This window comes from Mizuhopecten yessoensis, unplaced genomic scaffold (assembly GCF_002113885.1).
Source record: "Mizuhopecten yessoensis strain PY_sf001 unplaced genomic scaffold, ASM211388v2 scaffold716331, whole genome shotgun sequence".
Classification (NCBI taxonomy): domain Eukaryota; kingdom Metazoa; phylum Mollusca; class Bivalvia; order Pectinida; family Pectinidae; genus Mizuhopecten; species Mizuhopecten yessoensis.
The window spans coordinates 865,486-882,804 of NW_018480063.1; the positions used below are offsets into that span (position 1 = coordinate 865,486).

At 35.9% G+C, this 17,319-nt stretch overlaps 1 protein-coding gene across 1 annotated transcript in view; it reads right to left on the minus strand.

The window, feature by feature from the left end:
• Positions 1 to 200: 200 nt before the first annotated feature.
• LOC110443175 (arf-GAP with dual PH domain-containing protein 1-like) overlaps positions 201 to 17,319 on the minus strand; it is a 23,315-nt gene continuing 6,196 nt past the window's right edge. The window contains exons 2-9 of the mRNA XM_021487218.1: positions 15,112 to 15,245; positions 13,474 to 13,565; positions 12,671 to 12,869; positions 12,183 to 12,329; positions 11,640 to 11,723; positions 11,016 to 11,147; positions 8,651 to 8,873; positions 201 to 7,072 (exon numbers count right to left, since the gene is read on the minus strand). Coding sequence (XP_021342893.1) covers positions 7,017 to 7,072; positions 8,651 to 8,873; positions 11,016 to 11,147; positions 11,640 to 11,723; positions 12,183 to 12,329; positions 12,671 to 12,869; positions 13,474 to 13,565; positions 15,112 to 15,245 — 1,067 coding nt within the window. The 3' untranslated portion in view covers positions 201 to 7,016. The remainder of the gene's footprint in view (positions 7,073 to 8,650; positions 8,874 to 11,015; positions 11,148 to 11,639; positions 11,724 to 12,182; positions 12,330 to 12,670; positions 12,870 to 13,473; positions 13,566 to 15,111; positions 15,246 to 17,319) is intronic.

Below are 17,319 nucleotides of genomic sequence, written 5' to 3' on the forward strand. Positions count from 1 at the left end.
AGCACAACATTAGCAACACCACGGTTAAGTTGTATAATCATGCCAACATGTGGCTAGCACATTTATTTCGCTTTAAAGGGGAGATAAGCAAACAGTCTCCCATTTTCTTTTATCTAAAGTAAATAAAACTATATGTGTTTATAAATTTTGGGTATCAACATTTTACAACAAGCAATAACATATACACTATACTGTTTTATATCCAAAGTTTGAAGAAAAAACCCAGTGTATATAAACACTGTATCAAGGAATAAAAACTGAATTGTAATGAAATACATTGGATCCTATATTTGAGGAATATGACTTATTCATAATATAATAATTGTATCTGAATATTTAACAACAGGATAAATATGAACTATATATTGTAATATATTTGACATTCCAGGCTGAGAGCTAATTGAGGGACATTTACTTTCTCTCTTAAACTGAGATTTCTGAAATCACGAAAGGTTTTCGTACTTCAATGGAATATGTTTTAGATTTAAAGCCTAAAGACCTGAACATATTAATGCAGATCTTGAATGAATGCCTTTGTCAAAGCTTTCAAAACATTATCAGATCTGTAGGTCTGTGCTCCTGTCTCAAATAATTCTGTTTCAAAAATGTATTACATTGTGTGCATAGGGAAAGAATCAAATGCACAATCAAAGAAAGATGTACAGTAAAAGATTAGTGTATTACATTGCATAGAAAAGGAAGATTACAGTGTATGTAATTTATTGTATAGTAGGGGGCAATGTCTTACAATTTGTAGGGGGGGGGGGGCAATGTAATGTATTGTAAGGGACAATGTATTACAGTGTATATAAAGGGGACAGTGTATTAGTTTACAGCAGAGGACCTGTGTTAAACAGTGTAAAGTACTTGAACAGTGTATAAGTGCTTGGTAGAGGACCAGTGTATTTCAGTGGATGTCATAGAAAATAATGTATAGTGTAGAAAGAGTAATGTATACAACGATCTTTGGCTAGAACAGTGTATTTCAGTGGGTAGCAGGGGATCAGTGTATAGGCATGGTAGATCAGTATTATTGGCATATAGTAGATTAGTGTTTAACATTGTATATAGGAACAATGTATTAGTGTATAGTAGATCAGTATTATTGGCATATAGTAGATTAGTGTTTAACATTGTATATAGGAACAATGTATTAGTGTATAGTAGATCAGTATTATTGGCATATAGTAGATAAGTGTATAACATTGTATATAGGAACAATGTATTAGTGTATTGAGGAACAGTGTATCACAGTGTTAAGTAGAGGAACTGTGTATTAATGTTGAAGATAAGCAATGTTTCTGCGGTGTTTAATATAGAAACAGTGTATAACAGAGAAATAGTGAATTGCTGGGACATGGTTTACAGTACTCTAAAGATATACTTTATTATTCACTAATTAATAACTGTACAACTAAAAGTTACTCTTTAAAACATTTGATTTCTTAATACAGCATTAGCTGTTCAACAGTAAGGACAACATTCCTAGAGTCAGCAAAAAAATAGATGTATTTTACAACAGAGTAACTCTTTTTTTGTAATGTATTCTTAAAAAAGAAAAACAACTTTATCATACTTCAAAAAATAGTCCTATTTGTCTCAGTAAACTCAACCTAAAATAAAACAACAAATGTTTAACATAAGTGATCAAAACTTTGAACTCTGGAGAAAATTGATGGGTAGATAACATTTTAGAAAATGTTTCATTTGTGTGGAGGCAGATAGTGATTTAAAAAAAAAAGGCCAGTAACAACAAATCTGCCTCCATTGTGTCAATGCTTATTAAAACATGTTAAGTTCATTAGGTTTTGTGCCGTCTTCATTTTCATGGTCATCAGAATTTGTTCAATGCAATAAAAAATAAAATAAAAATTCAATATACATATAAGTACAGTGAAACCTCATTAGCATAGACACTAGATTCCAGAAAACTATTTTCTGACTAAATGGCACCAGATAATTCACTTACCAAAAGTGTCCAAAATACTAGTGTGCAGGAGGTGAATTTTTCAGAAACTTGTAGCCCAGATTAGTGAGGTTTCGCTGTTTATCACCAATTTGTTCCCCAAACCAACCTATCTATTGCATGTTGACATTCACTCCATCACTTACTCACAACCTTACATACAAACATTAATGGTATACATGTGTAAACATTGTCACAACCGCAGTGCTCATCATCACTGGCATATTTCCCTACTGTTACGGTATGAAAAAGAGATCTCAAATCATGGAGTTACTAAAGGTCCAATCCTAACTCTTGCCCAGCATTTTAGGAATACATGTATAATGATACCCCAAGGTTTGACACATTTTTGTCATACACTCAACATTGGAATTATATTTTTTCTCCCATCCTCATACCCATTTTAGAGTCCCTATGCCTGCCACATGAGTGGTGGTGTATAAATATCACTCCCTAACTCTGTTTACGTAATTATATCAATACACAATTTAAAATAGTCCTCCAATAAAAGCAATATTAATTTATAAACATTATTTCAGAACAGTTGTGTTGGTCTTCTTAATCAATATTTGTAAGGATTTGACAGAGAAATCATGATCAGTAGACGTTAAAATAAAGGGGAGACAAATCTGTAGAGGATGGGAGAAATATTTACATGTATCACAAAAATCACACAACTTTAAAATGCATCGCTGACAACAATGAAGCATGTCAGCCATGAACATCGATACAAACAGCAGTTCATGTACACGAAACTGTTGACTGAATAAATGATGTGAAGCCTATCATCTGTGATTTCATAACAATAGAGTTTAAATTGTATTTCAGAGAACATGTATATTTTTCCGGGTATTTGTTTTGGTGTATTTTAGGTAATAACAAGCATCATCAACAAGAAAATGAATCATATATAATTAAGATCTTAAGCAGATTTTAAATCTGAAATGCTAACTTTTGATAAAAAAATCTTGCTATCATGTCTACAGTAAACTGGTTATTGAAATTCAAACATTGTTTTGTGACAATTTGTAAATATGTAAAAACAAAAGTACATTTAATCAATATCTTGAATACCTACATACATGTCAATTCAATATCATAACTCTATAACTTCATTTTTACTGTGAACAGTGTCACACACCCACAACAAACACTTTACAGAATCTGAGGCTGTCCATGTGCAAGATTTTTGTAGATAGGTTTCATTTATAGAATTTGTGATAACAACTATTTTGTCATTTTCCTCACTACTTATATTCTATCCCATTTCATAAGGACAATTTTTTGAGATTGTGAACAAAACAGTCCATCATTTTTTCACAATTCTAATTTGTTTTATCTCACTTACAATAAGGCGGGCTAGGAGACATGAAAATCACAATTTTTATAAACCACCCAAAGGCCTTTACAACTATGAGTAGTATTTGATTCTAGCTTTTCTATAACTGGAGAAGAAGATTTTTGAAATTTCCCTGAATTCCCCAATTATCGGCCCCTAACTCAGCCCCCTAGGGGGTCAGGCTCATAATTTGTTTACCTGCAGACCCCCTCCCCCTAACAAGTATTTCTGTCAAATATGAACAACTTCTGTTCAAAACAATGGTAGATATAGCCTATTATGTTTATTTCCTATATAAACTATACTAACCTGCACCCCCTCCCCAGGAACAAACAGGCGGGCTAGGAGACATGAAAATCACAATTTTTATAAACCACCCAAAGGCCTTTACAACTATGAGTAGTATTTGGTTTTAGCATTTCTGGATATGGAGAAGAAGATTTTTTAACCTTTTCTAAATTTTCCCATTTTTGGCCCATAACTCTGCCTCCTAGGAGGCCACACCCTTATTTCATAAATCTATTGAGCCCCTGGTCCCAAGGACGCTTCATATCAAATTTAGTTAAAATCCAATCAGTCGTTCAGGAGATAAAGACTTTTAAAGGGAAAAGTTGATGCGGGACGCTGCGGTATGGCATAAGCTCACTTGCCCTTCGGGCAGGTGAGCTAAAAATCCTATTTGAAAAAGAATCCCTATAACTACACATTGTAATAAAAATAAGTAAATGATGCAACAACAGTAACAATGTAGAAAAAGATAGTCATAAGTAGAGAAATATTTTCGTATTCATAATCTGTTTAAATCACAGTTTCTTATTTCTTGAAAATCATGACACATGACGATACACTAAAATATACGATTCCCCTGGAGCGAGCCTTCAAACAGGAAGAGGACATGGGTCTTCTCCTCGGCTACATCTGTAGGGACACACCCACACACCCACAAACATCTCAAAACAATACAACTCTTTGATAATTAGATGAACCTACAGTATCACAATCTTTACCATGTGTCCTTTTATAACACAATGATAGCAACGTAAAATTTAATATCAACATTATAACTTCATACAGTTTGAAGCACACACTCATTTAGCATCAAACCATAGTGCATACATTTTATATAGAGATATATTTATTACAACTTTAGTAAATTGCTGCAGCCATGCTTGGTCAAAAAAGCATCACAAACTATTAACATATGATATATTGCCCATCTTACAAGCTCAGTCTATCAATTGTGTGCAGAATATGAAGAATGATATGACAATATTTACGCACACCAAATCAAATACTGAATTTGTTCAAAGTAAAAAACAAAAACAAAACAGAAAACAATGAGGTCAGCTACAAAATGTCACATAAATTGTCAATTGCTGAAGACAAACAGTACCTGTTGATACAGAAATACTTGAGTATTGTTTTCTTTAGGAAGTTATAGTTGTAACAACAATGGAAATCCATCTCCATAGAACATCTTAGGAAACGTGTAACACTCCCCTCCAATAATAATAGTCATATTTGTGCAACTGTGACTGGTTAAAATGGTGTCATATAAGACAAAATATTCTAGTTTTTTATACTAAGTATACTTATTTGAATTTACCACTACAATACTTAGACTCACACTTTTTTGAACAGTGTATTCCAATAGCACTGCAGTAATAAGGACAATTCCTACATAAGAATGATAAAAATATGAATTGGGGAATTTGATATCTAAATTATAAAAGAAATAAAAGCTTTTGTTAAAGTGCAGTTAGGAATGACAGGTACTGGAATGTTATACTTCAACAAAATAAATGATTGAAAAAAATAAAGCATTGTCATGAAAATCAAAATTATTTGTTTACTGGCCACTTTAATATTGAGAATGGTGTTTAAAAACATTTCCCATAAGTCACAAAATTGTGTCACATTAGCTGAAACAATTTTCCCCATTAAGTTTAATATTAAAAAAAAAATGTTCTCCAAGAACTTAAAAAAAAATGTTCTCCCAGAACTTTTTGTTCTTATCCGGTAATAAGCCCATGCCTGGTAATAAGACCACCCTTGTCAAATACCTTTCAATAAAAGGCTTAATACACACATGCCATTTCATTGTACTTCATAATTAGTCTACATGTCACTATCTGTATAAACTGAACCCTGTATAAACCAGCCAAATATTTTGGTCCCAATCACATTCCATTATATTTATAGAAAAGTCACACTTAAATGATAATAAAAGCAATCTGTGCAAGAGGTACATGCAGCTTTTCAAAGGGGAAATAGTCATGAAACACAAACTTAGGGTATTAAAAGTCATTCAAATTATTTAGAATTCTTTTATTATTCAAAATATGAATTTTATAACTACATGTGTATTTGCAAAAAAAAACCAGAAAATGTTCTCTGTATATGAATAAGCTATATCATAACATAGAAGAAATATCATTTCTTAAATACACTGAAATACCGTAATAATATAATTCTATGTGCCAGCAGTAGAATGTGTAGCATATCTTACCAATCCACATTAAAAATCAAGTTTCCCTGACCCTGTAACAGTATTTGCATTGCATTCTATTCTGATTTTCACCTCAAGATAACCTGTGAATGAATACACTACTTTAAAACTTCCCTGCTTTATGAAATATTAATTAAATTATCAATAAATTCAATAAATTATGAAATCTTTAGTCCAGATTATAGCTAATCTTTGCTCTTTCATCTGTAGCCACAAACTACTTCTGCCACTAGTACTTGTATTATAATATCAAGGAGAAAATGCAGCATTTCTAATAGTACACAGGAGATATACGCAGTGTGTTGCTAAATCTAAAATCAGCATAGGCCTCCAAATGAGTTATTACTTGCATTGCAAAGTACATATCACTGTAATGTAAAGATCACATGTTTTGGTGGCCACTCTTGGTTATTACTGTGTACATGTAGTGCCACCACTATATAAATATGTGGCCACCCTGGATACAACCACTGTGGCATAGCACTTTCTTTATTGCCACTGTCCTGTTGTGGCTGTGAAAAGTCTGTATGACACAGAATCTCCTGTATTGCCACTGTCCTGGTGTGGCTGTGAAGAGTCTGTATGACACAGCATCCTCTGTAATGCCCCTGTCCTGGTGTGGCTGTTAAACGTCTGTATGACACAGCATCCTCTGTAATGCCACTGTCCTGGTGTGGCTGTGAAGAGTCTGTATGACACAGACTCCTCTGTAATGCCACTGTCCTGGTGTGGCTGTGAAGAGTCTGTATGACACAGACTCCCCTATTTTGCCACTGTCCTGTTGTGGCAGTGAAGAGTCTATATGACACAGACTCCCCTGTTTTGCCACTGTTCTGTTGTGGCAGTGAAGAGTCTGTACGACACAGCATCCCCTGTTTTGCCACTGTCCTATTGTGGCAGTGAAGAGTCTGTATGACACAGCATCCCCTGTTTTGCCACTGTCCTGTTGTGGCAGTGAAGAGTCTGTATTACACAGCATCCCCTGTTTTGCCACTGTCCTGTTGTGGCTGTGAAGAGTCGGTAATACACAGCATCCTCTGTATTGCCACTGTCCTGTTGTGGCTGTGAAGAGTCTGTATGACACAATATCCCTGTATTGCAAATGTCCTGTTTCAGCTGTAAGGAGTCCGGAGGGACATTTCCTGCCACTTTCCTAGCTATGGAGATGTCTTCACTTTTATGTCTAAATGCCACTTGTTAGGTTACTTCTTCATACTAATGAAGGGTTCATGTCTTTTTGGTACCAACTGTGAGGCAACTGTAAAAACAGGATGGGATACACATTGAAGGGTACATGCTACCTTATTATGACATTGAGACTTAAGGGTATATGCTACCTTATCATGACATGGAGATTTAAGGGTATATGCTACCTTATCATGACATGGAGATTTAAGGGTATATGATGTCTTACTGTTAAATGGAGACTTTAGGGTGTATGTTCCCTTACTGTAAAACATATCTCATTTCTAAAATATTTCTGAACCAAGACCCCTGTATATGATAGAATGTGTGACTTGGTTAATAAAGTATTGACTAATTCAAAAAAGTGCACAATGTTGTCAAGTACTAAGTACAATGTTCTCATACGTATATTGAAGAAATTAGCAACTGCCTCTTTTCACAAAAGCCCTGACATCACAGATAGGTAGAGCCAAATAAATGGTAAGGGACTTGAAAGAAAGAGGTTGGATTGTGAAATGGTTTTTTATGACTTATTACCTTTAGTATCCTATGGCATGAGAGGGGTTTCTTTGTCTACCTCTAGTAACTTGTGGTGTGAGAGGGATTTCTATGACTACCTCTAGTAACTTGTGGTGTGAGAGGGGTTTCTATGACTACCTCTAGAACGTTGTGGTGTTAGAGGGTTTCTATGAATACCTCTAGAACCTTGTGGTGTTAGAGGGTTTCTATGAATACCTCTAGAACCTTGTGGTGTTAGAGGGTTTCTATGAATACCTCTAGAACCTTGTGGTGTTAGAGGGTTTCTATGACTACCTCTAGAACGTTGTGGTGTTAGAGGGTTTCTATGAATACCTCTAGAACCTTGTGGTGTTAGAGGGTTTCTATGAATACCTCTAGAACCTTGTGGTGTTAGAGGGTTTCTATGACTACCTCTAGAACCTTGTGGGGTGCGAGGGTTTTTATGACTACCTCTAGTAACTTTTGGTGTGAGAGGGTTTCTGTGACTACTTACGTGTAGAACCTGGTGTTGTGAGAGGGATTTCTAGAGTTTCCTCTAGAACTTTGTGGTGTTAGAGGGTTTCTATGAATACCTCTAGAACCTTGTGGTGTTAGAGGGTTTCTATGAATACCTCTAGAACCTTGTGGTGTTAGAGGGTTTCTATGACTACCTCTAGAACGTTGTGGTGTTAGAGGGTTTCTATGAATACCTCTAGAACCTTGTGGTGTTAGAGGGTTTCTATGACTACCTCTAGAACGTTGTGGTGTTAGAGGGTTTCTATGACTACCTCTAGAACGTTGTGGTGTTAGAGGGTTTCTATGAATACCTCTAGAACCTTGTGGTGTTAGAGGGTTTCTATGAATACCTCTAGAACCTTGTGGTGTTAGAGGGTTTCTATGAATACCTCTAGAACCTTGTGGTGTTAGAGGGTTTCTATGACTACCTCTAGAACCTTGTGGTGTGAGAGGGTTTCTGTGACTACTTACCTGTAGAACCTGGTGTTGTGAGAGGGATTTCTAGGGTTACCTCTAGAACTTTGTGGTGTTAGAGGGTTTCTATGACTACCTTCAGTATCCTGTGGTTTGAGAAGGATTTCTATGACTATATACATTAAGTATCTTGTGGTTTAGAGGGTTTTTTATGACTACTTACTTTTAGTATCTTGTGGTGTTAAAGGGGTTTCTATGACTTTCTGTAGGGCACATATCCACTGATCCATGTCCTCTCTGGTTTCTGCAGACAGTATAAAGTCACGGCCTGGCATATGTAGTGTGAACGCGTAACCTTGGGTAGGCCTTGCCTCTGCTGCTCTCATACTTACAGAGAACTCTCCATCCCGGTGACCTATAAACCGCTCACCCTTTGGGAATGGATTCTGCAACACACAAAGCTAATATACAGCTGGCTGTATTTGTATAGAATTTTAATTACTTTTCTGATACAACTAACTCATCAATGTATTAACTCTTTATCTACCAAATACAATTGTACAGGTTTATCTTGTTTATACAGTTTGAGCTGATAGAGAAGCAATGACAATTGTTTGATTAAAAATTAAAAAAAGTTGGTCAAGAATGTTTTATATTGTAAAGTTTAACATTTTTACCTTTAAAATATTGTGTACAGTAAATCTTTTTCTCTCATTTCCCTGTGCGCAAGATAGAGCTGTCCAGTGTAAGAAAGGGGTGTAGGAAATTTCTATCTTACACCCCATTTCACGCAACGTGACATCACAATGGCTCAAAAATGACGTAACGTCACAAATTTGGAACTCTCCGATGCCGCAATGCGGAAAAGGCGACATGATGAAATTAAACCTTTTACTATATATTTACCGTACACGTTAGAAAGATGTGATTAACATTGTTTGCAAATATGGGATATGTTTAATCTGGCTGGCTGATTCGATTTCGTCTAAAAAGCCCAGGGGAAAAATTGATATTTTCAAAATGGTGGCCAGTCCAATTGCATTTTCTGGGCATATTCTGGTGGTTGGAATGAGAGAAAAATACTCTTTCATGCCCAAGGGTATAGAAAAGGGACATTCCATCATTTGGATTTTCAAATTTGGCAAAACCTGAGGCTTTGAAAACCCCTCGGGTGGAATGACCCTATCCTACACCCCTTCGCATGAAAGAGCCTTATAATACCATGTTTTTGTCCTGAAAAACATGTAAGATAATCAATTTGGTTGGATTTGTTCAGAAATTAAGCCAATTTGCTGCATATAAAAAAAAATATTTCTAAAACTACTGACCCCATGTATGCTTAAGTAATACACTTCCTAAGTGTAAAAAATTGGAATTGCAAGACTGGGGAAAACATTTTACTTTTAACTGATATCTTATTAAAAGTGTATAAGTGTATAAATACACTTTGTTTGATAGGAACGCTTTGTAAGCATACTGTCAACACTTCAGTACACGTAGTGGGGGCGGTTGTCCCTGTCAGCACACGGTGACAGCCAACACTTCAGTAAACCTAGTGGGGGTGGTTGTCTCTGTCAGCACACTGTGACAGCCAACACTTCAGTTCATCTACTGAGGGTGGTTGTCTCTGTCAGCACACTGTGACAACCAACACTTCAGTACCCCTAGTGGGGGTGGTTGTCTCTGTCAGCACACTGTGACAACCAACATGTCAGTACCCCTACTGAGGGTGCTTGTCTCTGTCAGCCCGCTGTGACAGCCAACATTTCAGTAAACCTAGTGGGGTTGGTTGTCTCTGTCAGCCCGCTGTGACAACCAACATGTCAGTACCCCTACTGAGGGTGCTTGTCTCTGTCAGCACACTGTGACAGCCAACATTTCAGTAAACCTAGTGGGGTTGGTTGTCTCTGTCAGCCCGCTGTGACAGCCAACACTTCAGTATACCTAGTGGGGGTGGTTGTCTCTGTCAGCACACTGTGACAGCCAACACTTCAGTACACTTAGTGAGGGTGGTTGTCTCTGTCAGCACACTGTGACAGCCAACACGTCAGTACACCTAGTGAGGGTGGTTGTCTCTGTCAGCACACTGTGACAGCCAACACTTCAGTATACCTACTGGGGGTGGTTGTCTCTGTCAGCACACTCTGACAGCCAACACTTCAGTATACCTAGTGGGGGTGGTTGTCTCTGTCAGTACACTATGACAGCCAACACTTCAGTACAACTAGTGAGGGTGGTTGTCTCTGTCAGCACACTGTGACAGCCAACACTTCAGTATGCCTAGTGGGGGTGGTTGTCTCTGTCAGTACACGATGACAGCCAACACTTCAGTACCCCTAGTGGGGGTGGTTGTCTCTGTCAGCACACTCTGACAGCCAACACTTCAGTATGCCTAGTGGGGGTGGTTGTCTCTGTCAGTACACTATGACAGCCAACACTTCAGTACAACTAGTGAGGGTGGTTGTCTCTGTCACCTCACTGTGACAGCCAACACTTCAGTACCCCTAGTGGGGGTGGTTGTCTGTCAGTACAATGTGACAGCCAACACTTCAGTACACCTAGTTAGGGTGGTTGGATACCAAACTTACCAATTTATCTTCATAGTACATTAGCTTCCTTTTATCCAGAGAAAACCATCGCTTTTTGAATGGTTGATTTTTTGGCCCCATCTTACTTAAATAACCTTCCATAATAAAATCTTGTGTCAAATCTTCAGCTAACTGCAACATACAATATCAGCAGGATTACTTTATGGAACATTTTAAACACATGATTTCTTCATTCTATAATTTGAAGATATCAGTTAAAAGCATGTTATTCAAGAATAATAAAATACCCATCAATTTCAACCCTGAAAAAGAAAAAAAAAGAAAAAGTTTATAGATGATCTCTTTTGTTCGTCTCAATAAAGGTGGCTTTTTCAAAATAAATTATAATGAGTGATCTGTTCTTTTTTTTACTTATCAAGAGAGAATTTTCTGTTTGCAAATAAACATATATTCTTTTCAATTTGAATTCTGAACTGCTGAAAAGAGATGAAAAGGTCTTTACAGCCTACAAACTTCATTACAAATATCAACTTATCATAAGTCACTTCATTTTTGTACAATAGATTTTTTAATTCAACAACTGAAATTCAACAGCATACAGCCATATATAATCATAAATGTAATGTCAGGATCTTAATATATTTTTTATATCATGCTCCTTACATCTTTTTCGTCCCTGTCTGGGAAGGCTATCTTCCGCCGTTCCAGTTTGGCTGCCCGGATAGCTAGATACCAGTCGACAATGTCCTGCCAAGTCACAAATCAGTTGATATATAGTATTTTATTTGAATCTGGTAAATATGATATGCATGCTTAAACAGACTTTAAATACTGAAAATGTACTTTTAATATATCCAATTTTCCCTGATTAAGACAGTTGTGTTTTTTGTATACATGAGATACACAAACATTTACTGGTTGAGACGCCTTACCTGTATAGGCTATATTGATGTCCGGTGTATACACAAGTATTTGTTTTAACCTTGGAATTGACATTATACAAAATTATACTAATAAAGATGCTATAACTCCTGTCTGGTAACCTTTCTACAAAAACATGTTACTGACCAAGATGCTGGTTACTGACCAAGATGATGTTCCCCCCGTGGTATCATGAATACACAAACATTTTGCTGACCAAGATGCTGTTCCTCCCGTGGTATCATGAATACACAAACATTTTACTGGCTGTGATGCTATCCCTACCTTGGAGTCATCTGTGTACACGAATATGTTCCTGGTTGAACCTTTCAGCAGGTATGTGATCTGCAAACCATTGGCTTGTTGCATTTTGCCTGGTACAAACACTAAATTGATATCATCTAAACAGATTTCCGCTTTAGGCCTGCTTGTCTGGAAAAAAAATACAGATAAATAATAATTAATGTAGCTATAAATAGAGATGACATCAGGTCTAGCAACAACAAAGAAGGCAAAAAACCTGTGGTTCTGACTAGTGACTGAATGTCTCAGATGAAGAATTCTGCAGTCTGGTGGATCAAAAGGACAGTAAAAAACAGATCAAAATCATCTTAGATATTATTTCGAGAGTATTTAAGAATGAAACCTGGACAATGTTTGTCCTTCTACTAACACATGTGATAGGTGTATATCTGCATCACTCTACACACTGAATAAGGTTGGACTCTCTCAGTGTCTCTATCATACAACAGCATATATAGATTAAGACTTACAACAGTATCCTTCTGGTAATAAATCATCTTATTCTCTGGCCGTGAAAGGACAAATTTTCTACGGTTGTATTTCTTGTCATCCTTTCCTCTCTTCATCAAAATGCCTTCCTTTGTTGTAGAAGTGTACGCCAACTGCCGGTCAACATCATCAAATTCTTTTCTACTGTACTTTGCACATATCCATTCTTTGAGCAGAATTCTACAAGTAAATGTACCAAGATTTGCCCTGTTGGTGTTTAAGCTTCATGTGTTAATTTAGAACAGAAATTTTTTTATTTCTTTCCCTTCATCGTAAGACTGGAATAACGGACACTTCATCCCTATCAATACAATAATTAAATTTAGTGTTGACTTCTGTATACTGAAGGTTGGTTTTATAATATTACTTTGTGTCATATCCTAACCTATCTCACTTATAGCCTTTTAAAATCAGGTTCCCTTTAATGTGAAGTGCCTTACATGCATTTTAATTACTTTCAAAATATATAAACTTTATTTATTTTTACAACAGTTATGAAACAAGTTATTTCAACTTATATAAATCACTGTTGTTGGCCCAGATGTTAGCTCACAGGGGTCTTAGTGCGGGAGGAAACCGGAGTACCCGGAGAAAACCCACGTGGTCGGGCAGGTGACCCCATACCTTTCACACCCGATCAGGGATTACTTTTAGTTTCTCGTAACTCTTTTTGAGTGGCTTTCCTTCTATGTTTTATGTATATTTTATTGTATCTTTGTATATAATGTGGAAGGTGAGGCATTAATATACTATCTGTATCTATACAAACCCCTGACATACTTACTGTGGGTCACTCCTGGTAGGTTTTTTATAGAAGGCAGGCCTGTGCTTTTCATGTAAAGCATTGGCTTTTTCATTACCAATAGCTTCCATTGTCTACCAAAAAAATAAAGACAAAATTATGAAAAATGCGGACTTTGGATATTAATTTTCATTTGCCAGTGAAACTGTGACTTTGGTATAGTACAGACTTGTACATATTATATAACTTCAGTCAATCTACAGTTTAATATTATATACAGTTATAAAGTTTAACATCGATCCTGTGATATAAGCTGTGACTTTGGTATAGTACAGACTTGTAAATATTATATAACTTCAGGCAATCTACAGTTTGATATTATATACAGTTATAAAGCTGAACATCGATCCTGTGATATAAGCTGTGACTTTGGTATAGTACAGACTTGTACATATTATATAACTTCAGGCAATCTACAGTTTGATATTATATACAGTTATAAAGCTGAACATCGATCCTGTGATATAAGCTGTGACTTTGGTATAGTACAGACTTGTAAATATTATATAACTTCAGGCAATCTACAGTTTGATATTATATACAGTTATAAAGTTGAACATCGACCCTGTGATAAAAGTTTCAAAAGAAAATTAAATGAAAACTGAGATCTGTAAATGAAAAGGCTTGTCAGTTATATATTTTAAATTACCGTTATCAAAAACGTCAATAATAACTTTGCAGTGGTAACACACAAGCTTGCTGTACATGTTGTATGATTCAACGTAAATGACTATAAGGTTTCATATAGAACAGAGAAATGTGTACATCTAAGTTGCCTTATCTCTTTGTAAATTAATTTTCATCATCTTTTGGTTTGATCTGCATAAATATTTGTTTACCCTTGAATGGGTGACCTAGCTTATATAGTCCATATATAAACAGTATTTCAAAGAATGACTCTTTCTTTATAGTATAAACCTTGACCTCCTCGTTTTTGACAACGAGAAAAATGATCTCACCTGAAATGTAACTAATCTGTCATTCAACCTTAATCTAATTTAAGCTGTATGTGTAACCTTGACCTCCTTGTTGTGTAACCTTGAACTCATCTGTGACCTTATCATTGCCTGTATTGTCTTCATAGATCTCCAACTGATCATGAGCTTTGCATGTAACCTTGACCTTACCTTAGTTGTCTAATCTTGGCCTCATCAAGCAGTAACATTAACCTTCTCTGATTTGTCTATATAACTGTGACATTATCTGGGCTTTCTATATGTAACCATGCCTTTTCTCAAGTTGCTTTAAAGTAACCCTGACATTAAACACTGACACTGATTTCATAAAGAGCTAAATATATCAACATGACCTCTTTAACATGTGAAGTGTTATCAACATCATTACTCACAACCTTCTACAACTGGCCCTTGCTACTTTGACCTTTTAAACTCATGTAAATAATATCTGACTGAATCATTCCCAATCTACTGCAACCAGCCTTTGTTTGACCTTGACCTTGTTTAACAATGTAAAACTGATCTGACCTCATAACTCACAACCTCCTGTTACTGGCCCTTGTAACTCTGAAAATTGTAAAATGACCTTGTAATGTACAAGTCCTTAATTTGTATGTGTTGATGACATCAGTACTATATATCCTTACACACTGGTAGCACTGACCTTGACATGATCTGAATCCCAGTTGTCCAGTCGGATTGACTTCACCCTGCTGATGTCGACACCTAGACCTCTGTGGAGCCCAGCACATCGTTCACACAAGAATATCCCTACGTTACAAGATGCCCATTCTGGATCTACGAAAACAACATTTATCTGTTATTACACAGGGGTTTTATTGTGTATATTGGTATTTTTCAATAACACAATCTACATCCTAGCTTGATTATCTGATGTACCATGTCTTTGTATAAATGCACCAACTGTCAAGTGAGAGATTCTTTTTTGCTAAATGTTATAATACACACTGGAATTAAAGCGTCACCTGTCTATATATAGATAGCGTTGGTGAGCTTTCACACGTTGTTTAACACACTATTATGCCTTGACTGAACACTTATAACTCTGGATCCATTACATTCATGTACCTAATGTATGTAAACTAGCATGTTGGTTTAACATTACCCCATTTATATTTGTACATACTGGTATATATGTACATGTACACATGTATTACCACAAGTAGATTTATACTAGATTGCTTATAATTATACACTAGATTGCTTACAGGTATAATTATATACAGATTGCTTACAGGTATAATTATATACAGATTGCTGGTATGACATTACCACATGTCCAACAAAATTTATATATTTTTTTAAATCATATTAAAATTATTATTTATATTAAGCTGGAAATATTTGTAATTGTCTTGATTATAAATACCTGGTACTAGTTAAATTACAGAAGTCTATATAGTTAACTGTTAGAGAAAATGAAAACTACTAGAACATGTTCACTATTCAATTCGTAAAGATTCTATGCCATTGAAACTTAGGAAACAAACAAGAAAAAGAAAAATCCCCTTTTATTTCTGTTTAGATAACATAATCACACCATATAAACATATCTCAATTTGTAAACAGTAGTGATAGCATCAAACAGTAATTTCCTATCTTATCACAATCATCTTACCATACTACAAATACTGGGTATTCAGGGTATACGAGATATGCTAAACCTTGGGTGAGTTAACAGTTCTTCAAATACATAGATGCAAAATCTACACATATTTTTCCTAACCTTAAAATCAAAAATGTTTTGAATATTGTTTCCTTCTAAATAAGATTTCAAGCACTGACTGTAGGCACCACATCTGACACACACTCCATCAAATGATCACATTGTATACCTCAGTATACGCCCCTTGTTTCATTTCCTACCTCCCTAGTCTCTACTGATAACATACTGGTACACTCTCATTCATCTTTACAACATTTACCTTATTATACATACAGCTAAAACCCCTTTATTATGACAACATTTCGCTGCACAAATGGTGGCAGTATATGTACATACTACAGTATAACAAAGTCCTACTGTACTTTTAAAAATAATCTACTTATATGTACTGGTAGTGAAAATATGTTAGTCCAAATTCATTGATGCTTATATCAAAACACAATGATCCAAAACCTTTGTACAAATATAATGTAATGACTAAAACAATGCGGTACATGTATCTTAACATGTACATGTATATTTCAGCTTATAATTAGCAGCAATCTACACAATGACTTAATGAAATATCAGGTTGAAACAAAGAAAGTATAAGGGACAAAGTGAGACAGACATAGGATATACATTTTAACAAGAGGCCCAGAGGGCCTGTATCGCTCACCTGGATACCAAAGCAATCATGGCAAACTATTCTCCAAATGAGATCAGGGGAATAGGCCAGACCCCAAGGCCAATCCTTGTAGCATAGCTATATTAGATTTTTCATGCCCAGCAATTTTATGTATGGTTATGGGGTGGGGATCTCAACTGTTTCCAAGCTTTGACTCAGAAACTAGGTCCCTAGAGTTGTGTCCAGACCCCAGGATCGATTCTAATATCTTGACTGCATTTGTCTCTTTTTGCCCAGCATTTGTATATATAGTTTTGGGGTGGGGATCTCAACCGTTTCAAAGTTATGACCCAGGGGCCAAGTCAGCAAGGGTGGGGCAGACCAAGGGATCAATTCTAATATCATAACTGCATTCGTGTCTTTATGCCCAACAATTGTATATATAGTTTTGGAGTGGGGATATTAACCATTTCAAAGTTATGACCCAGGGGTTAAGTCTCCAAGGGTGGGGCAGTCCCCAAGGCCAACCTGGAAGCATATGTGCAATCATCTCTTTATACTCAGCAATTGTATATATA